The sequence below is a fragment of the Chinchilla lanigera genome, unplaced genomic scaffold (genome assembly GCF_000276665.1).
Source record: "Chinchilla lanigera isolate Chin_1 unplaced genomic scaffold, ChiLan1.0 scaffold00059, whole genome shotgun sequence".
In the NCBI taxonomy this organism is placed as follows: Eukaryota; Metazoa; Chordata; class Mammalia; order Rodentia; family Chinchillidae; genus Chinchilla; species Chinchilla lanigera.
Genome location: NW_004955460.1, coordinates 3,207,494 through 3,233,612, shown reverse-complemented (window position 1 = coordinate 3,233,612; position 26,119 = coordinate 3,207,494). Strand labels below are relative to the sequence as shown.

Sequence of the window (26,119 nt, the reverse complement as noted above, 5' to 3'; positions counted from 1 at the left end):
CCCCACACACACACCTTTTTTCAGAATTTCTGTGGTTAATAAAAACATGTGCTTACAGGTTTTCCTTTTTTTTTTTTTTTTGCATAGATAAAGGAAAGGATTCCACATCAGATTTAGATCAAGAGATAGATTTTCAGGAGAAAATGATGAATCTGTCCTCTGGGAGCAGTGGAATGTAGCATGTTCTGTCTCTAAGTGATTGAGTTTATGGCAATAAAGAACCCTTCCACGCCCACACCCACGCGGAGATACAAACAGTGGTCATCCTGCTGCCTTTCTTAAGTTTAGATGCTGTTTAGATGCTGCCTTTCCCCCTAGTCTCATTTCTAAAGTGTATATGTTGTTTTCCATAGCTTGAAATAAATCCCTCTCTTTTGCCCAGTGGTGAAAAGCTTGTATAAATACTAAAACTTCAACTATTCCCCTGAGTTCTCTGCTAGCTGTCTGCAGTCATGGGTTTGTTTGGATACTGACGTGCATTCTCTGTGCAGATCTTTTAGGCCACTTGGGTGAGTCCAGTGGAGATAAATTTGCTTGTCTTGAAAATTTACCAGACTAACCATTATAACACTCTATTTATGAAAACTGAAATAATTGACACCCTTATTGGAAAGGCTCCAGATTCAAAGAATCTCTTTTATTCTTTCAGCATGTATCATTCTGATGATAAACATCTATGTATATTTTAGGAAGTCATGGCTAGGAGATGATGTTAACAGTCATGTGAATGTGAAGATTAGAAGCAAGAATTTTAACCTTGAATCATGATATTCCCAAGAATATTTTTTATCTTTAAGAGGATTTTATTGTGTACTAAATGGGGATAGTGAACATTACTGGGACAAAATCCGTGTATAGTGAAAAGTCTATCTGTCAAATTGGACAGGAAAGCTGGGCTTGGTGGCGCACACCTGTAATCCCAGCACTCGGGAAGCTGAGGCAGAAGGATTGTTGCGAGTTTGATACCAGCCTGGGCTACAAAATGAGCTCAAGGCCAGCCTGAACATAGTAAGAACCTGTCTCAAAAAAAAAAAAAAAAAAAAAAAAAAATTGGAGAGGAAAAGGTAACACTATTTAAATATAAGAATCAATGCTTTGTGTATAGAATATACTCACTAAATACATGTGTAGATAGGACAAATTAGATTCCTAGTGAAATGTAACACTTCATTGAAAATGTTTATTTTCTCTTTATGTAAAAATTTATGTGATTCAACATCATTGTTCATATAGTCTTCTTTGGAGAATCCATCAATTTAATTTTTCCTTTTCACTTTTCTTTTCATCTTTATTCATCTTTATCTACCAGATGTCAATTAAAGGAGAGCCCTCCATGTATGTAATGACATTGTTTCTGTGCTATTTTTAATGATGAAAGAAGTGTATTTCTCCAATATATCTCTCTTATGGAGTCTGTAGATCTGAGATAATTCTGGTTATGTATAAGAGAATAGAATAGGATATCATGAATTAAATGTTTCAACCACTAGTATTTTAGATTAGTAACGCATTTTATCTCTTGGCAATAATCTGCTTTAACTAGTATTTTTAAAAATTCTCTTTTATCAGCTAGATTATTAATTACTAACAGTAATTCGCTATTTAGACAATCATTCTAAAATTTTTCATATATTAGAAATAATGATTGTGTTGAGTTGTCTCTAAGGATCTAAGATTTTGCTTCTGTGTTTCCTGTTTTAACAGAGAAGAAATAAAAGATATTAGATTTCATTGATCAATTAACTCCTTTTCTGTAAGAACTAATAGAAAAAAAATTAAAAGAAATTAATGTGCTTTTCTGTCTAAGTTCAATTTTAAACAATAGAAGAGACAAAACAGAGGTAAAGGACATGCATGAATTTGGATTTTGTTAACAAGCGAAAATATTCGTCTTTTCCAAGTATAGAGTTCGAATTCATAAATTATGATGCAAATAAATAAATAGCTAATGTTGAGTTTTAGGTCATTGGTTGTGGTTGTTAATTCTTTTGTACTTTACACATTTCTTTCTTTTAAAACAGCTGTATTTATTTTTTAGAGTATCAGTGTCTACCCTAACCTGATACTGTACCTGAGACCTAAAAGACATTTAGCTTCATGACTTCATGCTCAAATTGTGTTTTATTATTATTATTATTATTATTATATTAGTACATTTTTCAACACTACATTTGGAACTCAGTTAATACTGTTTTCTGCCAGTGCTTCTTTTCCAGCAGACTCTGCCAAAGGATATATATACAAAGAGGAGGAATTATACCTTTAATAGTCAGTTTTTAAATCCTGAGGCCTGGGTGGCTGCTTTTACCACCGTAGGTCATACACGTTATTTCATATAGACAATTTTCCCTCAATTCCCAGAGTAAAGAAGGCCTAAGAAACATATTTTGTCCAGTTAGTTACTTGGAAATGGTGGCACACGAGAGAAGAGGTCGTGTTACATTTTTTAGAGCTTGAACTTGCATCCTTTTTGGTCTGTTCCCAGGTTTGAAGAAGAAACGACTGCCACGTGGTTGTGTCTCTTTGAAGGCTGTGGAATCCCTTATGGCCCAATCAACAACATGAAGGGTGTATTTGCAGAACCCCAGGTTTGATTTTTGAAGTTTTTGGTTGCTTCTATTTCCTATCCAGACTGATTCATATAAACATATATTAGCCATTGATCTTAAGCTTTAAGCCACATAATATGACTTCATTGATATGTTCGAATATGAAATGAATCTGCGTTTAGAATTGGCTGTCTGTAAACATACTATTTTTGATCTGTTAGATGTAATATATTCTCTCATCAGCCACTACAGAAATATAGACAATTGAGAGGCTGGAATCAGGCTGTCAGAGAATTTTTTGTAGAAAGAAATATGAGAAATTTCAGTTGCAGGTCATCTCTGATCGTATGGTTGTCTTAAAATGTACAAAGCAAGTCATGTTTAATTCTGGAAATTAGAAGTTTTCGTATGCTTTGATTAAAGTATGTTATTTGTGCAGCATAAATTTCACCTGAATAGAGACTTACACTATACATTGATTTCGAACCTCCTTCTTGGGGCCCAGGAAGAAGGTTTAGCCCCAAAAAATAATTTCTTGTGTAGCATTGTTCACATGATTATTTTTATTTTTTATTTCTTATTTTTTATTTTTTATTTTTTTTTTGAGGGGGGGTTTTCACCCGTTCCGGGAACCGGACTCACGACCTTGCACTTGCCAGGCAGGCGCTTTGCTGCTGAGCTAAATCCCCAGCGCATGATTATTTTTAGATGATGTCAAAATACCAAGTTTTGATATTATTATTTCAATCAACATAATGACAAGCAATTTACCATATCTTAGATTCACATGTTAACCTCCAAATGTATAGGAACTTTATTTTTCTGTGTAGATTTTGCTATGATTATTCACATATCTTGTCAATTTCCAACATTTTGAAACTATAGAATTTTTTTCTTGGGCTTTTTATATTTATGTGTTGGAAGGTTTTTATTTGAAATGAATTATTAAAAACAGAGCATAGCTTTTGAGGGAGAACTTTATGTAAAACCAATCTTTGTAACTTTGGTACCTTCAACTTACATCAGTGCCTGTTTAAAATGAAATGGGAGTATATTTAATTCAGTAGTTATAATATTTACTGCAGAGAAAGATGACTGAATTCATGAATTCTGCTCTGTGATGTTTTTCTGCTGAGATCATGAGTTTTTGTTCATAATAAAACAATGGTCAGTATGGACATGGGATAACAGGGCCCACCTTGTGTGTTGTGTGAGTTCGAGAGGGATCACAAGCTCAGTGGATTAATGCCTGGGGATGTCTTGCGAGGAGGTGGTAGTACGCACACCCCAAATATAGACGGAAGGCTGGTTTTTGCACACTGTAACTTTGAATCAGAATGACCCATCGCTTTAAGCTGTTGTACGTTGCAGTGGGTAGGATTTCACATTTATCTCAACTTGAAGGCACATTTTCCTCGAGATATTTCCTGAGAGTTTTTCAATCATCATTTCTGTTGCTTTATCTATGTTTGATTATATGTAAAGCCACCAAAGGAAGGAATTAGTCTTAAATGTTCATAGGTATGTTCTAATAGGACCTATTTTCTTTTAGACTCTGATAATGACCTAAAGTTCTACCTGCTACCTTAAAATTGTGCATATCATGGGCTGGTCAGAGCAAATATAGGCTAAGTAGGATTTTCATACCTCATTTTCCCTTGTAGTTCAGTTTAATTACCGCAAGAGAACTTTAATTATTAGTTTGGATATCTGAAATGGTTTGGACCCATAAAGAAGTTTCTATTTTTTGCCCATGGCATGTATTCATACTTAGTTTACTTAGCAAATGGAGAATATTTATATTGCCTAAATTAGAATACCATCTTTTCATACTACCCCCAAACTTTCTACAGAGTGCCCTCTTACCCACCTGAGTGGATTTAAATTGTTATACTTTTAATATCAAAATTATCTAATTATACTGTGATTGTTATTGACAATTGTACCCTTGGAGAAAGAGGAACATTGTTCTCTTTCATGCATAGTTTCATTTTTCTTTAGAATTTAAATCCCAAAATACATACATGCAATTTATTTGGACTTTTAGAAAGACTGCAATTATATACTACTATTACATTTTGAAAATAAGCAAAGGTGACTGGAAATTTTAAATATTCCAATTGTGCTCCATGCAAGAGGCAAGGGAGCCATCTTTCTCTTATACTTGGAAGTGTTTATAACCTTTTAGAAAGAATTCTACAACATTCTGAATTTTAAAAGGAATGTGTAAAGTGGAAAAATCAGAAAATTAGATTATTGAAATAACCTAAAGAGGACCTCTAAAAATGACTATGGAGAAAGTTCTTTCATTTATTCATGAAGCCTTTAGTGAATTTATTATATACCAGGTGTTAGAGATTTAATATGAGTTTAGTCTTCTTTGCATCTCTGAAAAACAAATTAAAAATTGATTTACACAGCAAGTACATGATAAATATTTATGTATGTGTGAATCAGTAAATGAATAAGTTGGTTACCTGTGAAAGTGTAGGTTTTCCAAATGATTAAGTGGCTCCTGTACCTCAATGGGTGCTGACAAACCATCTTTAGAGCCAGTGGAATAGTTCTCAGTAATCTCTGGGGCTGGGCGGAGGGGCTGAACATAACGTAATGGTTAAGAACACAATGTCGAAATTGCTGGACAGTTTTATAAACTTTCGAGGCTTTAGTGTCTTGAACTGTAAAATGGTAAAATAGGATCATATCTCTGTACTGCTGAGAGTATAAAACAAGATATTTATTAAGGGAATAGCACAGAGATTGTTAGATGGTAGATTCTCGGTGCATAGATTGCATTATGATGGTGGACTGTATGGTTGTATTCTTGATACACACACCTTTGTCACTTACCTTCCTAGTGGATAGAAGCACACCCAGTGTAGCCACTGGGCTGGGGATCATTTACATAACATCACACTTTACTATCCTCTTGAGAAGAAGCATCCTTGCCTTGCGCCAGGAAGGTCTCAACTCTTCATCATTTCCGATTACTGAAACCCTATTCCTTTTCATTTTCCATAAAAGTTTTTGCAAGTATGATTTCCATTTGAGGGGGCCAACCTTGCTTTCCTCTGATGAGCTGCAGAGTTTCTTGGCCCTGGGTACAAGGAACGGGCCACTTGTGCTCAGATGTGGGAACACGGGGCTGGCGCAGCGGCAGGCTCTCCGTGTGCGTGCTCTGCCAGCACAGCTGCTCATTCAACTGGAAATTACTTTGGGTGAAGTACAAGGCCTGGAACATGGCGCAGGAAGGAAGGCTTTGATGAAGCGGAAAGGGGTATGTCCAGCCCGGGGAGAAAAAGACTGTTGGGACCCTCAAGGAATGAAAAAGAATTTTGTATGCCTACTTATCAAGTAGATCATTTATATTTTATTTGTGTCTTGAAAAACTTGGTAGGCAACAAAAATGTATTTGATGGTAGAAACTATTGCTAATCTTACCTAACAATTTCATCATAGAGTCATGTTCCAAGAAAACTTGATTTTTTTAAAACTGAAGTGAAACAACAGATGATACATGTTTTCTGGATAGATGGAGGATTGTCTACCTTTTATCCTCTGATTAAATGCTACAGACTTACAGTTAAACTCAACCCTCAATCATCCATTGTTAAGTCACTCAAGAATACTACAGGGGCTTTTGTTCTGCATTTCCTGATAGGTCTGAGAAGTTTTGACTCAAAATAGTATGGTAGTTTTATTGTCTTTCCTCCCTCAATGACAGATTATCTGGGGAAAGCTCTGTGCATTATACAGCATAATATAGATTATCTGCATGTAGATTTTAATAGCCAGTCATTTTTCCAAGTGCTTTCTTAAAATATCTTCTTTTAATCAGGCCAAGATTGTGCAGTACATTAAAGGAATTCTTAAAAAGTTTCAAAAAATTACTAGATGACCTCAGTATGGTCCTATTTAACATACTCTTGGGAACATGTGCATGAAATACATTGTGGTTTGAGGGTTTCCAACCCAAACAAACTTAAAAGAAAATGCAGCTTTTAATAGAAACTTTTCAAATTCCTGTGAATATAGGTATGGATTTCACCACTGAGAGGGTTGAAAGCATCATTATCTACACAGAGTATCACAAGAGAATGCGCCAGACTGCTTTCAGGATTTCACTTCCTAAGGGCGTATATTTGCTTATTCTACTGTATCATCATCTGTATTGAACTGCTCATTTAAAAAATATTAATGATCAGAGCTTTTGATTAGTATCTTTTTGTCCTGGATGTCATGACCTGAGAGTGGGGAAGAAGGGCAAAGGATGTCACAAAACTGGTGTTATTTACCAAAATCTTCCCATTTGTACCACACAAGTTGAATAATCAGGTGTAAGACATAACCTTGAAGCATCACTTCTGAGAACTATGGGGCGGGAAGTATCAGAATTATTGAAATATCACAGCTGGCCCCGAGTATTACTGGTGCCAAACACCTGCAGGCTCTAAAAGGATACCAAAACAAAACTCCACCCTGTGGAAGCAAGCCATCCCTTAACAACCCTTCCTTAACTTTGCATCACCATCAAAATTAACTTAACATTTTCTACGGAAACCGTATTCTTCCTGTCCCAGAAGGTCATTACAACTCCTGTTGCAAATATTTCATATGGGATAAATATGTCAGAGAAAGAGAGTGAAGTATTGAAATATTTGATGGCTGAAAATTATCTGTTGTTTTCATCTCATTATTTGTGGAAGCCTGTGAAGTTGGAGGTTTTAATAATCTCTAGGTTAGTTCATATTCTCTAAGTGATTTTGTTTTAGCATATTTTGGCAAAATATCTGAGTATCTGGGAAAAAAGCCCTTCAATATTCATATAAGTGTCAAAGGCACCCCAAAATCTACAGCTGTCAGTAAGCATGAAAAGCACCCTAAAGTGCAGAGCTATTTTTCAAACCCTTTTTTACTACACACACACACACACACACACACAAACACACGTACACTACTGACACATTTTAAAGATCGATCACCTTTGGATGACATTAGTTAATATTTGTTGAAATGCAGTTGCACAGCTCTCTGGGAGTTATACAAGTCAAGCAAAATTATATCCTTATCTGTAATACTCCTGGGAAATACATACATGCATACAGTGGTCCCTGGAACTGGAAAACTGCTGATGAAGGTATGAGGTAAAGTAGTAGGATTATTTCCTAGTACACAAGGGAGATATAAAAATACATTTTATGTCTATTTCTGAATGTACAAGATGCATTTTAGATGATGCAGAAATTCAGATATTTCATGTATGGATTTGTTTTATGATATTTGGGTATGATATTTTCAATTTTTAAAGAAAATTTTAAAGCATTTCATAGTTAGATGATTAAATAAAATAAAAATTGAGACCATTTATTATTAAAATATATGGTAAAAGAGAATTACACCTAAGTTTCTTCATTAACAAGTGTCCCAATGTAAAAATCTTTGTGTGTTATTTGTAACAGGAAGCTCACTGGAATGTTTAATGTAAAGTAAGGGCTTAAAATAAAATTACTACAGCCTGACATGGTGGCACATACCTCTGATACAAGTGTCTGGGAGGTTGAGGCAAAAGTATCACAAGTTTGAGCACAGCCTGGCAATTTAGGGTGATCCTATTTCAAAATAAAAAACAAAGAAGGTCTTGGGATGTAGCTCAGTGTGAATACCCTCGGTTGAATTCCCACTACCACAAGAAAAAAGAGAATAGCGTTAATGATATTTTATGTTTTTCTAAAGTTTACGTATCTTCAATAATTGGGTCCATTTTAAAGAGACACTGCTTTGAACTATCATACTAAATATAAATTATTTAGGTATGGTATTTACTTATATTTAGGTATCCAACTGGAATGCCTTGGATATTGCCAGAGTGATTGTTTTAAGAAAAGGTGGAAGAGCTGGTTTGAGGAAAAGGGAAACCATGATCATTTATTCACTCATTTAGCCATCTACTCCTCAGTCTGTATGTAGTAAAGATGAACTTCCTGCGTTCTGGTCTTGTGTTAGGTGTTTGTCATGGGGTGGGGTGATGGAAGACAGTGGGTCCAGAAGATACTGTGTCAAACCCTTAGTAGGTTCCAGTCCAGCTGAGGTAGACAGGATTTGGTATCACAGAATTACAAGTAAGTTCTCTGATATTTTTAAAAGCAATCAATAATCAACATAAAGCATTGTGAGAATTTTCCTGTTTAATGATTTAACAAAAGTTTAAATGCTGAAGAGCTGCAAATGTGTAGCTTATGAAACTCTCCAAAAGACTTTCATTTTCTTTTTCTTTTTCTTTTTTTTTTAAGGGAGGAAAGGTTTATTTAGCTCAGAGTTTGTAGAGGTTTTCAGTCCATAATCAGCTGGCTCTGAGGCACGGTGGCACATGGTAGAGGGGCATAGTTCATGGCAGCAGAAGACAGCAAAAGCAAGTGGAACACATTGCAGTGTATTGCAGATCACACACTGGTCAGGGAAGAGAGCAAGAGAGTGCAAAACTTTACTTTTCTAAATGCTTCTCGCAATGAATTTCCCGCATTATTATTAAATTCCCTCTCAATGATGAGGAAGAAGATAATGAAGAGTTTCAGACTTTACTGTTTATTTATTTTGAAATTACTTGTGATCTGAGGGTATCCAAATTTTCTTGTTCTCATACAAAATTAATTTGTCACTTTGTCTTCCTTTGTCTTTTTCTCCATCACTGTGTCTGTCCTGTGTGTGCACTTAGGCAAGCACGCAGCTTCCTCACCAACTTCCAGACATTTTGAACTTTTGCAAAATACTTCAGAGTGGACATAATATAATCATTGACTTTTACCAACCCTAAATTAAATAAGAAATAGAAAAATTAATTAATTTAAATAATACATCTTGCTTAACCTAATGTCTTCAAAATATATTTTAAGATGCAGTTGGTGCTGTAAAGGAATATTAATGAGGCATTTAAAATTTTTTTCATGGTCTTTTAAATCTGCTGTGTGCTTTATACTTATTGCAGGTCTCGAGACATCTGTATCAAGTGCTCTCTGTTACATGCTATGAGAGGCTACTGTGTGGCAGCTAGTGATGAAAATATCTGGGTTATGTTCTTTGCGTTTTTCTCCAGGTTTGCACACTTTCTGCTTATATCAGTTTGCATTAGTATCCCCCAACTAAATTAATGTAATTTTTGACATGAGAACTTCATTGTTTAAAAGTCCTATTTAATAACAACATATTGTATTGCCCAGCTCTTTTTGGTAGTCACCTAAATCAGTGTTGTTTTTTGATGAACTTCAATATTTTGCAGCTTAGCAGGGAAAGCTTTTACTCAAACAAGTGATTTGTGTAGTAACAGCTTGAAAACATACAAAACTATCAGCTATCTTCCGATGCAAATATTGTCAGAGTTTAGGGTTTTCAGATTCACTGCTTTTGAGGGATTTTGAAAAGAAAAATGCAAGGCCTATATATAGAAAACTACCAAACTTAGTCAAAAGCCCTAAAAGTCTTGAAAGAATGTATAGACATAGTCATTCATGGCTGAGGAGACTGAATATTGTTATGACATCAATGATTTCCAGATCATTTGTTACTCTACTCTAATTACAGTCAGTCCCAGTGGGATGTTTTTCTCAACTTTTATAGAAAATGATTTTTCAAGGATATCTGAAATATGTGGGCAAGAATAATAAATATATATACATAAAAAAATAAAAAATATATAATATATATAATATATATGTGTGTGTAATGAAAGGGATGCATACATTGTTATATATGATAAAATGTATTTCAAAATCACATTAAAAGAGTGTGCAACTATTAGAGAATGGAGATGTGAATTAATGGAACATAAGGAAAACTCAAACCCATTGCATAGATTGGTATGTGATAAAACAGCATGACAAGATGAAAAAGACTATTTTTTCATAATCAGGGAAAGTAATAATTATTTTCTTTTATAATTGCAGGCATACCTTCTACCAAGATAAGTAATAGATGTTTTAGAGTTTATTACAGAAAAGAAACTTTTAAATAACAGAAGTATTAATGATAAACAGATTTCAGGGAAAGCAAAGGCTGTCTAAATATAAAGGCCATGAAGGTATTACAGAGCAAATAATTTAATAAATTTGACTAAAAAGGAAAAACCTGTACAGTACATTACAAGTTACCATCTTAAAGAGAAATATACCCTCTCATGTTCATTGTAGCACCATTCAAAAGTCAAGGTATGAAAACAATCTAAGTATCAGTGGATAAATAGGAAAAGAAAATGTGATGCATGTATGTTCTGTATATGTAATGAGATATAATTAAGCATCAAAAAACATCTACTAATTTGGATAAACCAGGTGATACAATGCTAAAATTAGTCAGACACACAAAGGCAAGTATTGTATGACTTCACTTGTATGTGAACTCTCATAAAGTTGAACTAATAGAAATAGAGCAGAATAGGGGTTACCAGGGGTTGGAGGGTGGCTGAAATAGGAAGATGTTGGTTAAACACTGTAAATACTCTATGGTAAGGTGAATAAGTTTTGAAAATAGAATGTATAATACAGAGCATGGTGACTATAGAAAATATGAATGTATTTGGCTTTTTAAAACTTATAAAGGCAGTAGATCTTGTTTTATGCCCTACTCCCCAAGCTAACAATGTGAGAGATGGATATATTAATTAGCTTGAGTATGGCAATTAATTTACAATGTATACATATGTAACACATCATTTTGTACACCTTATACAATTTTATTTGCCAATTATAACTCAAGAGAACTGGAAACATATATTTACAGCATTTCCAAAATTAAAACACCAATAGAGGCATAGATACAAATGGTACATTCATGGGCCAAAACACCTTTGAAAAAGGCTCCTATAGTTTTTGAGAATTCAGCAGTTGGAAATGGACTCTGAACTGTCATAGATCAGTGAATGAACTCTTTTCCCTTCCTCTCCTTTTCCTTCCCTTCCTGTTCCTGCTCTTCTCCCCTTTTTTTTTTCCTTTCTTTCCTTCCTCTCCTTTCCTTTCATTCCTTCCCTTCTGCGACTCTAGTCTTCTCTACCTCTGACAGTCTCTGTTCCCTTTTCTTTGTTCTTTCGGTATTTATAAGATATTTTACATTGTTATTGTCAGTCTTTTTTTGTCCTCATTTTAATAGCTATGAAATAGTATCTCTAGTGAGTGTGAGTTGATTTTAATTTTTATTTTGTGTCTAATGATGAAGATGTGTTCATTGATCATTTGTATGTGGAAACAGAACAGACCTTTTGGTCATTTTTAGTCAAGTTAGACTTCATATTTTAATTAACTTATGAGTTCATGGATGTTTTGAATGAAAGTTCCTTGTATCTTCATTTTGATTTCCCAATATTTCCTTCCTTTTGGTTCTGTTTTTACTTTCATATGATGTATTGTGTACCACAAAAGTTTTAATCTTAATGTTGTTGGATTTATCTTATTTTATTTCTTATGCTTTTGGTGTTATACTAAGAAACTGTTACCTCATCTAAGAACAAGGATATCTGCACCTCTTTTTTTTTCCTTCTGAGAGTTTTAAAATTGTAAGCCTTACATTTGGGCCTATGATTTATTTTGAATTTATGTGGGTTCTGTGTGTGTGTGTGTGTGTGTGTGTGTGTGTACACCAGTTGAGGGGTCAGTTTAGTTATATTGCATATATATAATGTGGATACTCCACTGTCCACCTCTATTTGTTGAAAAAAACTGCTCTTTTGGCCTTGAATTTTCTTAACACCCTTGCTTTAACCAATTGCCTAATAATGCATCTATTTCTGAACCCTTAATTATTTAGGAATGTCTACTTCATTTCAAATTCTTCTGTTTATCTGAAACTTTTTAATGTTAATTTTTAATTTCTTCCAGTGTGTTTGAAAAAACTTTGTGTGCTTCTGGCTCCTTCAGATTTATTGAGGCTTGTGTTATGTCTTTGTGTGTAATCTATTTGCAGAATGTTCAATGTGTTTTTGAGAAGAGTGTACTCTGTTGCAGTGTTCTAGATGTGTCTGTTAGGTATCTGTACATTTATATCATTGTTCAATGCTTGCATTTCCTTTTGGATTTTCTTCCTAGTTGTTACATCCATAATTGGAAGTTGGGTGTTGAAGTTTCCAACTATTGTTATTGAAACTTCCGTCTCTCTCCTTTCACTCAGTTTTTGCTTCATGTATTTTGGGCTGTGTTACTTTTTTTCTTTTTGTCTTTTTGAGACAGGGTCTTGCTATGCAGTTCAGGTTGACCTTGAGCTCACTTTGTAGCCCAGGCTAATCTCAAACTCGCAACAGTACTCCTACCTTAGCCTCCCAAGTGCTGGGATTACAGTGTGCACCACCACACCCAACAGGCTTTGTTATTATTACGGTATAATTTTTTGTCTTCTATGTGTATCATGCTTCCAAAATTTCCAGGCAAGCGTTTATGGCACTGAGCTATATTCCCAGCCCAATAATTTTTAAATGATATCTTTGAGTTATTTCTTTATTGGCTTTTCTTAGAGTTAAACTATACATTATGTGTGAGTGTGTGTGTGTGTGTGTGTGTATGTATGTATGTATGTATGTGTGTATATGATGGGGGTTAAACCCAGGATCTTGTGCATGCTAAACAATTTCTCTACCACACCAAAGAATCTTTATAAACACTTTTATTTATCTTCACACATATTCAGCCATTTCATCTTTGACAAATGAGCCAAACACCTCCATTGGAAGAAAGACAAACTCTCTAATAAATGGTGCAGGAAAAACTAGCTTTTCACATGCAAAACATTAAAACTAGACCCATATCTTTTAACATTCACTACACTAAAATTCAAACAGATTGAAGATCTAAGTATTAAAACAGAAGTGCTAAATCTGTTGAAAGATAGAATAGATAGAACTCTTGAAGACACTGGTGTAGGGAAAGACTGTATGAACAAAATCCCAGTTGCACAAGAAATGTCACAAAAATCAACAACTAGGATGTCATCTTATTAAAAACGTTTTGCACAGCAAAAGAAACCACCAAAAGAGTGAAGAGACAACCCGCTGTAGGAAAAACTTTTTGCTAGCTGTTCCTCAAAGGACTAATATTTAGAATATTAGTAAGAACTCAAAAAAATCAGAACCCTGAAATTTAAAGACCCAATCCAAAACTGGGCATTGAAAATGAGTAGACATTTCTCAGGTGAAGAACTAGAAATGACAAATAAATATATGAAACAATGTCCAACATCATGGGTCATTCAAAAGGTACAAATTAATACAATACTGAGGTTCCATCTCATTCCACAAAGAATGGCTAATCTCAAGAAAATAGCCAATAACAAATGCTGATGAGGCTGTGGGGGAGAAAGGAACCCTTCTCCATTATTGGTAGGAATGTAGACTGGTGTAACAACTATGGAAATCAGTGTGCAGATTCCTTAAAAAACTAAAACTAGAGGTTCCATTTGACCCTGCTATTATCCTTGGTATCTTCATGAAAAAATTAAAAGGATCACTCCACAGCCATATATGTACACTCATGTTTACAATGGCACAGTTTGTAATACCTAAATCTTGGAAACAGCCCAGATGCTCATCAACCAATGAATGGATAAAGAAGATGCAGCTTTTTATACAATGGAGTACTACTCAGCCATAAAGAAGGATAAACTTGAAACATTTCTAGCTAAATGGATACACCTTGAGACCATACTCTTTAGTGAAATAAATCAGACACACATGTTTGGACACTGCATTGTTTTTCTGGTGTGGTAACCTAAGGTGTAAATATGGACCAAAATGTATAATAGATATTGGGAAATGGGAAGAAAATGAGAAGGGAAACAAGGGAGGGTCAAGGGAGAAAGGAAAGAAAGGATGAGGGAGGAAGGAATAGAAGGAAAAAGTGGAAAAAAACATTTATAAATAAGCAGGGGAAAAGGGGTTGAAGGAAGGAAATGGGAATGGGATAAAACAGAAGCAAGATATGCCATTTTCAGGTACAAATTCCCTGTGGTGAATGTTACTATGTATATCTAAAATGTACTTATCAAAATTGGCTTAGTTTTATACTGATTTAATTTCAATGAAATGTGAAAACTTATTCCTATGGAGCTGTTTTTTGTATACATGTGTGTGCATACACACAAATACATGATATATGTCATAGTTTGGGGTTTTGCAAAGGGAACATATAATACAGGACACATATTTTATAAGATTATTTATAATAGTTACCCAAAGAACCATATACAAAGAAAGTGCAGGAAATCTGTCCACACACTAAAGATCAAAGAACCCAGCTGAGAGCCTGTATCCCATGATAATATCCTGCATTAATCTAGCTGAAGACCTAGAGCCCATAACAATGCCTCCCATGAGTCAAGCTAGATGCCTAGATCCCATGAGAATGTCTCATGCGGGCCTGTTTCATGAATCTGTGCTGGCAAGGCCTAAAGGTCAGTGGTGGAAGCTAGAAAGTCTGTGCCAGCGGTATGAAGGATCTCTGCTAGGAGGGTGAGGGGTTTGCACTGGAGCCAGGAAGTGATCCTCAAAGTAAGAACTAGAGCTTCTCCAAAAAGCACCACAGCCACCCTGTGCAACAGTGAGGTTCTGAGCTCCTCCTTTGGACCCAGGTTGTAGGAAGATAGACAGAACAAAGAACAATGGGATTTGGGTGCACCTTTTTGAAGCTACAAGTTCCCTCAAACCTAGAGGAAGGTATTCTGTCTCGGACTTTGGCTTTTGTTGGCTCACAGAATCTCTTTTGGTATTGTTGCTGTTAACACTGTCTTTGAATGATTGCCTAAGGTCCAGAAGAAGAACAATAAAAGAAAAAGATAAAAAGGGGTGTGGGGGGGTGGATTTCCATGTTTTCCCTGGGTTCTATGCACTTCCTTTCCCATTTCTTGAGACAGAACTGCAAAACTCCTCCTAGAATATTATGTGTCTGCTACCCAGGGCTCACTTATTTGCTATGCGCTGAATTCAAACCAGGGGATACATCAATAAAAACTAGTAATCGTAGAAAACTTGCCTTACCACTTGTTTAATAATTCTGTTTTCTTTTCCAGTCTATCTTTTGATATTTACTTTCAAAACTCTGTATAGCGTCTCTAAGCAGTCTGTTCAGAATTTATAACTATTTTCTGTGAGAGATGTTATAGAACATACTTTTTGCTGCATCATGCCTGGAACTTTATTATTTCAACTTAAAAGGAAAATTTTATTGTTATTTCTTAAATTTCTTTAAAAAAGGATCATGTTGCTTTCAGTGAATCTTGACACAGTTGTTATTAAAGTTCTCAAAAAGTTCGTATACTTTGGAACTACTTATTTTTGCAAATTAGAATTTTCATAAACTATGAAATAAAAAACCCAGAGATTGGTTGGATGAAAGCTCTAATAAACAACTAGAACCATTATAAAACACCTGCTTCCATATTGATTGTATGATCAAGTTTATAGCTTTGAACATTAATATTAATATCTCTGTGCTTTCAAATATTGGGATTCTATTTTTTATTAAAATGTTTCCTACTAAAAAATGAGGGAGAGGAGGAAAGGGGAGAGACAACTGGGAAAGAGGAAGGAAGGGTGGGATATGGGGGGAAGTAAATCTTCTAACTTATAGGGCTGAATTCTGGAAATACCAATTTTTCATATCAGGGACTTGCTAGTTACCTAATACTTATTCAGCATTCTATAGTAAGCGTTTAATTTTCAATTCTGAGGGAAACATAATTTTCAGAGAGAACAGAAACATATTAGAGCCTGCAATAGTTAAGACAACTGAGAAAAAAAAATCTATTTTCTTGTTTCTCAGAAGTATTACATCATCTATCCAATTTTTCACTGTGAGTATAGGCCTTGAACATCTTGCGGTACTACTAAGTAAAAATGTGCTCACAAACAATAGGAACATGGTAAAAGTATGAAAGAACCAATGTTAAAGGGTTTCCTGGGTCAAAGTGGGTCAGTTTGAATCACAAAGTAAATATAATTATATTAATGAATTATAACTCTGGAATAAAATAAATATGTCTGAGTTCATACTAATATAAATAAATAATCAAATCCATAAATGTGCAAGAATGGAAATATCTCATCATACTGTAGAAGTTCAAATAACTAAAAAGAATGAGAAAAAACAGAAAAGTAGCCTTAAGTAAACACCACAGTCATAACTGTTGCAGGAAAGAATTATATTTGGGTACTAAACTTGTGATGAAAAGAATTTTTGCATAATAATAAAATATCTTCCTACCTTTTTGGTACAAAGGAAAAAGTATTAACTTTACTGTGATGGAATCTTTGTCAATGACAGTTTAACTAAACGAATCATCAATAAAAAGCTCTATTGTATCACGTACTCCTTGGTATAACATTAATTTCTTGCCTAAAATGCCAAACTTCAATCTAATAATAGGAAAACATATGACCACCTCTAATTGTGGGACATTCAAAAAATAGCTAACCTGGATTCTCTAGGAGTGTCAAGATCATTGGCAAAGTCTGAAGTGCTGTCTCAGATGAGTCAAGACTGAATAGATATGACCTCTATATGCAGTGTGAATCCTAGATTGCATCTTGATCCAGAGAAAAGAATATTAATGTGCTATTTGTCAAATTTCAGATAAGGTCAGTAGATTCTTAATAATTATGTTATCAGTTTTAATTTTTTGGTTTTGATTTTTTTATGGTTAGATAAGGTATTGATAGAAGCTGGATGGGGAGGTACATGAGAACTATACTTTGCCACTTTTCTGTAATTTAAATACAAAGGCAAAAACTTGAATTTTTAAAAAGTTAAAAAAAGTATAAAGGGGCAAAGGAGATATACCTATATCTGTCTATATTATGGTTTTTGTTTTTATCTCATTTAAAATTTGTTTATTACAAAAATCTGTTGCTGTTCCAGAGACATGAGCGATGGAGTAGTACACATCCTGAATGAACCATTATTAATATTTATACATCATAGCTGAGATTTTATTTTGTATGCCCGAGGACCACTAAGACAGCCATACAGTCCAATGTTCAGATATTCTCCACACAATTGTAGTTGATCCCTTGAACAAAATTCAAATGAAAGATGGTTTAAATTCATTTTCTTTTACATAACAGATTTTTTCTATTTTATAAAAAGTAATTAAAATTGTACCAGAAGGCAGTTACTTCTGGAAGTACGTCTCTACAGATTCTCAGTTTTGCAAAATAGATACGTTTCATTTAACTTTATTGAAAAGTGGTGTGTCACCAAAATTTGTTTCAGGGGCAGTGAGTTCCAGTAGTATTTCAAGCCCTTCTCTGTTGCAAGAGAGTGGTTCTCAAACAGGATGTACATTAGTGTTACCTGGGAACTTATCCTGACATGTAGATTCCAGAGCTACATATAATAGGAATGCCAGAAAGCCAGGTCAGTGCTTGAGTTAGGGATATCTGGATTTTTAGAGCACTGCCTGAAGATTACATTGTAGAGTTGTAGACTACTTTAGATAGAAGGACGCATTGTGATATGAGCACATTCTTTAGAACTGGAGAGACCTGGTTTTGTTTGGGCTGTATCACTTAGTGAATGACTTTGAGTATTACTCAACCTTCCTATTCCTCAGTTTCCTCCTTTGTAAACCAAGGACTAATTTATACCTCATTTTTTTTTTACTATTTCAGTGAGAATAATACATATAAAAATTTAAAATCATGACAACTTTTTATTAATTTTTGAAAATGACTTGGTTTTTTTTTCCTTGAAAATTGTAAAGGAGAAAGATTTGCAGGCAGAAACAGAAAATAAGCAGAAAAGAAATAGGAAACACGAAACTTCTTGGAGAAATAGGAGTACTCGTAATGTGTATGGTCAAAGAATAGAGTGTAAGAGATGGAAAGAGGAGAAAATTAAGAATCTAAGAGTCACTGAAATTCATGGAGTTGTTTGTGTGCTGTGCTGATGAGCTTGATCTATGTCCAAAGTGCAGGATCATATAGCACGGTGCCAGCTCTTGGAATTGAACAGATGTATTCTTTACTAGACATAATCTATTCTGGTGATCCTGAATGCCACAAGTGCAGATATCATTCAACTGAAAACATCCTTCAGGGCAATGAATCCTATGATGGTATAAGATGTAGATATGCCTGTGTGCAGCAGCATATAATATGTGTAGCATATATCAGTACGATGGTAGAGGTTCAGGAGAGAAGAGAATAGCCTTCAGGTCCAGCCACTAATGCAGCAAACTAAGCACAATTCATTGTGAGATTTCTTGGGAACTTTCCCAACTCACTCATTCTTTATTTTGTGTGCTGTCAGCCAAAACTCTGGGCCTGAGCCTCTAATAAACTCAAATGTAGTGAAATTTGAGTTGTGGATATACAGTGAATGAGTACTCCAAAGAAGTATAGTAACCTTCTAGTTTATAGGAAATCATCTGTTTCAGTATATAGATATGTGCAGGTATCTTGGGAAAGAGTATTTCCTGAACTGCAATTGGACAATATAACTTCTATTTTCTGTTCTTACCATCTCAGATTATAAAATCTGTTTTAAAGAACTTATCCCCAGATAAAATGCAGTTCCTAGTTAGAGGAAGCATCATTATTCTGAAATTGTCACTAAAATGGGAAGAAGCTAGGACCTAACTGTGAAGGGAGATCAATGTGCAGAAGCAGACACAGGCAAGGGAGGAAGCTGTTCCATATTTTGGACTCCCTTTGGAGAAGGTGCTCAAGGATATCATGGCTTTTACAAAGTGACCTGCATCTCCCAAAAGATTATGAACTTTGGGGATGGATAACCAGTGATCCAAGTTAGAGGACTCATAGAGATAGTGGTGATTGTGTTGTACTGGTGCTTAAAGAAGCATATCTATGCAACCTTTATTAGAAGTACTATGTTTATATTTTTTGAGTCTCAGAAGCTTTACATGGAAAGGAAGGGGCACTGTATGGAGGCTGATGTTCTCTCCAGGGGAGGCTTGATAGCACTGGAACTGCCACAGCTCAATTTGTTTTCTGAGACCGGACGGTTTAGAGTGCAATCATTCTCAAATATTACCAGCTCCCAAAACAATACGATAAGAATCCAGGAGAAAGAATCACAATATTTGGTTCACTCTTTCAAAGCAAATATGAAACTAATAGACGGGGATGCTGAATTATTTATTAGTAAGGAGAGATACACGTAGTCAATTCAAAGTGTATTATATGTATTTGCCAAGTGTACTTTTCAGATATTAAAGAACTCATGGAAAGCCAAACTATCAAACAAGGCATTGCTGATAAAGGAGAGATTGGAAATTTATTTTGAATAATGTTTTTTATATTCTCTCTCTCTCTCTTTTTTTTTTTTGGTACTGGGAATTTAACTCAGGAACTTGCACTTGCCAGGCAGGTACTTATGCAGCTGAGCTATATCCATGGCCCTATTTTTTATATTCTCATCTGCTATAATTACGTTCGTAGTAGTTAGGAATATGTTATGGACAGGTCCTGTGGGGCCCTCACGTGGTTTCTTTCAGAGTAATTACATCTAACATAATTATAGGAAATAGTAAAACCAAGAACCTGACTTTGGTATTGTATGGTTATATAGTTCTATATCATTTTGTTACATGTGTTAATCTGTGTGACAATGGCACAATTGTGATACAGAGCTATTCCATAACTACAGAGATCTCCTTCATGCTGCCCATTACAGCCACAGTGCCCTTCATTCCTAACCCACAGGAACTGTTTTTTTTTCTTCTGTATGTATAATTTTGTCATTTTGAGAAGTTTATATAAATGGAATCATATTATGTGACTTTTAAAAATGGCTTTATTGAGATATTATATTGAGATATCATTTGTATTCCATAAAATTACCTTATAAAATATATTATACATGGTTTTTAGCACATTACTAAGCCTGTGTAACCATTGATATCACCTAATTTTAATACATTTTCATTATAACTAAAATAAATATTTAGTAATCATTCCATATTCTTCCCTCCTTTAGGTCTTGGTAATCACTAATCTCTTTTCTCTTCTTATGGATTTGCCTGTCCTGGTCATTTCATATAAAAAGAATCATTTAAAATTGTGCTTTTGTGACATTTTCCCCTAGGAAGTACCTTATTGCTGGCACTGACTCAGCAGATTTGGATCCAAAGGCCGAGTGCTGAACATGGTGTAGTTGTAGTCTTTCATACAATTTCTGTGACTTTGTCTGCCTTATATGGTCATACTCTAACATTTTACAGTCTGGTTGAGTATACATTAACTTTCTACAGTCTGGTTGGGTATGATTTATGTTACAAAGTAACATCAGAAATACATGTGTATACAAAGACTGATATTGCTACACTGTAAAAATCCCTGTCCTGACACATCAGGAGGGGTCCTACCACATTCCAATCTACACTCAAAACTATGATCCTCTGGCCTGAGTTTTTTAGAGTGCTGGAATTACAGGTGTGTGCCACCACATGTGGATAGGATGATTTTTGAAAAAAATAAAAAAGAATTCAATTCTTTCCATTGGCAAAGAAATATATATTATTTCAGACCATTCTTTCATGGGTCCTTGACATAGAATTTCCATCATGAAATTCTACCATGTTCCACTGAAATGACTGACACCTGAAATCTATTCTATGGTCACTTGGTTCTCTGCATCTAGAAGTCTCAGCTGTGTTTTCTTTTTCTAAGTACCGAGGGCCACTTTTCCATGGTGATTTGCTATAGACTTGTTTCATTGAGTGTTACTCTTCTATGGTAGATACTTTGGGACTGAAGTGTCTGTTTAGAAATGACACCTTCAGAGTTCTATTAGTTTATCTTTTCAAAGCAGAATTTGCTTTAAATTGTCATCCTCAAAATAGTGCATGCACTTTATACCATGAAAATAGCAGTCTATATCCGCTTATGTACAAGTAAAGTGAATGACAGCAACAATACAAGAGACAGGACTCAGAAATTGGGAACATTATGCTATTATTTGGTACTTACACTACCTATGAAGCAAGACAGTGGTATTTGCAAAATGGATGTTGAGTCATAAATATATATTGCCAATTGTGGGGTAACCACTAAATGGAAAGAATTTGAACTATAATTGGTATGTTTTTGTGACTTTTGTGAGTGTCTTCTTTCACACAGAATAACATTTTCAAGATTCTTCTAAGTTGTAGGATATACAATAGGTACATTTATTTCTTTATATGATTGAATAACATTCATTGCATGAACATATCTCACTTTACTTATTGATCAGCTGATGTACATTTCAGTTGTATCCATATTTTGGTTATTATGAAGAAGACATTTATGTAAGTTCACATACAGGCATTTGTATGGGGATATGCTTTCAGATTTCTTTAGTAAATATATGGAAGTAAACCTGCTGATTCATATGATGACTCTGTCTTTTACCATTCTGAGTGATTAAATTGTTTCCCAAAGTTGCTGTACCATTTTACCCTCCCTCCAGCAAAGTGAAAGGGTTCTAATCTCTCCACATCCTTGCCAAAACTTATTGCCTTTATTCTTCTCTCTCTTCTCCCTCTTTTCTTTTCTTCTTTCATTTTGAAGTATAGCAATTCTAGTACTTGTGAAATGCTGTCTGACTGTAGTTTTAATTCACATTTCACTAATGACAATGTGTTGAAATTCATTAAGCATTAGTGGCCATTTGCATGTCTACTTTGGGTACCTGTCTATTCAATCTTTTGCCCTTTTGGAAATTGGTGTATTTGTTTATTTTTAGCAAGTTTTAAGCTAAATTCTTACTATGGCTTTTTTTTTTTTTTTTTTTTTGTGGTACCGGGGATTGAACTCACGACCTTGCGCTTGCCAGGCAGGCGCTTATGCCACTGAGCTCTATCCCCAGCCCTAAGCTAAATTCTTGAGATCTTCTGGATACAAGCTCCTAACCAAACATATGACTTTCAAATATTTTCTTTCATTTTATGAGTTGTTTTTTTCATTTTCTTGACAATATCCTTTCAAGCACAAAAGTTACTAACTTTGATGATGTCCCATTAATTTATCTTCTGTTTCTTGTGCTTTGGGTGTCATATTCAAGAGACCATTCCCTAATCCAAGGACATGACAATTTATGATTCTGCTTTATTTTAACCATTTTATTGTTTTACTTTTTACATTTAAACTTCTGATCTATTTTCAGTGATTTTTTTTTGATATGCAGTGAATGTGGAGTTTTACTTCTATCTTTTGCACATTTAATACCCAGGTGGCACAGCAACAATTGTTCCAAAGATTATTTTTTCTCATCTAATTGTGTTGGCATGTTTATTTAAAATCAATTTATTATTAATGTAAATGTGATGGTTTATTTTGTTTCATTAATGTATATATCTATCTTTGTAAATTTTGAAATGAAGAAGTGTGGATATCTCAATTTTGTTCTTCCCTTTCGAGAGTGTTTTGGTTTTCATAAGCTCTTTACATTTCCTTATGAATTTTAAGGGTAGCTAGGCAATTTATACTAAGAAGCCAGTGGGATTTTGATAGAAATTATACAGAATATATAGATCAGTTTGAGTGGTTTCATCATTTTAATAATACAAAGTCTTCTAATACATTAAGGTGCTGTATCCTTGAAACTGTACTTAATTTCTTTAAAAGTGTTTTGTAATTCCAAATATGTGTTAATTTCACTTTTAAATGATGCATGTTAATTTCATTTTTGTATTTTTAATTGCTGTTGCATATAAACCTGATTTTGCATAATATTATACCTATCATTTTAAACTTTTATTAGTTCTAATAAAGTTTTCTTCTTTCATGTGAATTCCTTAGGATTTTGTATAAATCACCTTCTTCTGGATTCATTCCCCCCCACCCAGATTATGTTGGCTAGAACCTCCAGAATAATGTTAAATAGATGTGATAAAAGTAGACATTACATTACTATTTTTATTTCCTGGTCTTAGGAAAAAGTATTCAATCTTTCATCATTAAATATGGTGTTTTCCCTTGTCCTTGTAGATGCCTTTATTAGAATGAGGAAGTCCTTTTGTGTCTTTAGTAGTGGCATCTTTTTATAAGATACGATGTTTATTTTCCTCAGTTTTCTGAACATATTTATAATGCTTATTTTAAAGTCTGATATCTAGGCCTTATGTTCTTATTGAGACCTAGTAGGTTTTATTTGAATAAATATTTCTGTCTTTGTTTTCTACTCTTAAGATAACTTATGGAAACATTAAGTCCAGTTGATAAATGTAGATTCTGGTCAAGGGTATCATTTTGCCACAAAAATGTGCAGCAGCAGGGTCATGCCTATTGAATTCACTTGTCTTACTTCGTTTCTTATCGTCCAGGAGCCTTTCTCCTAATACACAAGTAGAACAGAGACAGCACACTGAAAGGGTCAGGTTATATCTTACAGGAAGCCATATATGCTTTCAACTGGAGTATAATATATGGTGCTGTGTCTCTGCCATTGTCAAAGTACTCTGAGTATGCAAATAAAGAAGTTGGGAGTAGTTCCTTTTAGTGTAATACCTAATAAATGATTCTTAGATATTTGTTTCCTGTCCACAGCTTTAAACTCAAGTATTGTTTCTCAAGAGAGAAATGTCTTTACCAGCTGACCCAGTAATGATTGCATTGAATTGAAAGATGAAACTGCCACCCGATGGTTTTGGGTTTCTTATGCCACAGAAGCAGTGAAAAACAAAGGTGATTACTGCTGACTATGGGAACTGATCCTGATTACCGAAGGAAGATTGTGATCTTGATGCACAAAGGGTTTAGGCAATCCAGGGCATTCTTTTGGGACTCTATTAGTACTTCCATATAAAAATAGTGGAAGTTAATTTAAAAAAAAAAAAAAAAAACAACAAACTACATCTACCAGAACAGGATTCAGACCTTGGGAATGAAGATTTTTTTACCTTACCAGGTAAAAACATTGACAGCGTGAAATGTTGGCCGAAAGTGGAAGAAACATGGAACAGTCAGTGAAAAAAGAAAGTTACAAACATTGGTGACAACTTCATGACCAGATGCATAACTAAAGACTGTAACAGCAATACATATTTCTTACTTGCTTATTACATGTGTATGGATAGACATATATTTTTGTATCTGTTAACTTTCTTGTTGTAACTCTTTAGGAATTAATTTTCTGTTTTATACTAGATAAGGCCAAATTCAAATAGGACTATGATTGAATTTGTGGAGTCACTCAGTGGAGGGATGGGTACCACGATTGTTGGGATTTGTTTCTCCTTACATTTTGAAGAGAGGGTGTCTTCATTTGTGTACCTTTTAAGTGGAAGTGTAGGGTTGCTTTGTTGTTTTATGAAAGGATATATGTGATGGGTTACCAATGCGGTGCACTGTGGTAGCTACTGAATTGTTTTCTCAGTATCACGTTCACCCTTGTGTATTCTGCTCTGTAATGCTGGAGATGAGATTCTTCAAACCACATCTTTGCTTTGCTACCTGACTTCCTATTTGAATCTTACTTAAGAAGACACATTAGAAGGTGTTGGCAAGCTGAGAAGAGGACAAAAAGACGTTCCTGTTTTTGCTTATTTCTCCTGGGCTCCAGCCCATTTGTGTTTCCTATAATCATCACCTTAGGGACATTTCACCTTGCCTGCAGCTCTACTTTCATGAGCAGCAGCTGGGTCAAATTTCCAGTTTTCCCGCACCACACAGAATCAGTTGCAGAATGTCCTATCTCAGAGAAACTACCTCTAGCTGGCCCCCTTTATAGAGATGAGTTTTAGCTTTTCTAAGTTTCTAAATTCCTTATCCCATGTTTCACATTGTTTCTCCTGAGCTTAAGGATTGGTTACTGCTTGCTGTTGTTGTTACCTTTGTAATACACTAGAGTTTTCTTTTTTTCCTTTCAGTTACCTATTTCACATCTTCAGTCTGTTTGTTAAATTATTATGTTTATTAAACTATCTCTGAAAAAAGAAATAATATCATTTAAATATCCTAACCTGACCCTTAGTGCTATGGAAAGTCTCAGGAAAAAAATTTAATTTGGATGCTGGAAAATTAAAAAGGGGTGGAGAGAAGGGGAAAAAAAGGAATTGAAATATAACATGTACCAATTCCCTACAGTGAATGTAATCACTATGTACCACAAACATATACTAATAAAAATAAAAAGAAAAAAGAATTTAATTTGGAGAAAATGTTGGGTAGGAAATATAAAATGTGTACAGAGAAATAAATATAGTAAATAGAAAACATGCTACAAAGGCAAATATCCCATAAATGTGAGATTTTTCATCAAGGGAGCAATAGACTGAGTTGTCCCTTCTCATCTCGGTTTTGACTAATGAGTAGGCCTGCTTGCAGTAGCCATAGGAGTAACCTCCAGATTACGAGCTATGAAATGCATTTCCATTAACATAGTTACAAGTCATTCTCTGTTTCTCTTATAAAGAGATTCATATTATTGTTGTAGGTGGGCAATACTACCATCAGTAAATTCCCATATTGGTCTATTTTTAAAATTTCATTTAATAAATTCCAAATCACACAAACATTTTGCTTATTTTCTAGAAATTTCAGGATTTAAAGTCTGTTACAAAAAATACAATTTTATGCATAAAATCCAGTGATCTATTATTAA

At 34.5% G+C, this 26,119-nt stretch overlaps 1 protein-coding gene across 5 annotated transcripts in view; it reads left to right on the top strand.

The window, feature by feature from the left end:
* Positions 1–26,119, top strand: part of Sugct (succinyl-CoA:glutarate-CoA transferase) — a 693,160-nt gene that overhangs the window by 326,013 nt on the left and 341,028 nt on the right. For all 5 annotated transcript variants that reach the window (XM_013521156.1, XM_005397726.2, XM_013521159.1 and 2 more), the window contains one exon: positions 2,486–2,588. In XM_013521156.1, coding sequence (XP_013376610.1) covers positions 2,486–2,588 — 103 coding nt within the window. The remainder of the gene's footprint in view (positions 1–2,485; positions 2,589–26,119) is intronic.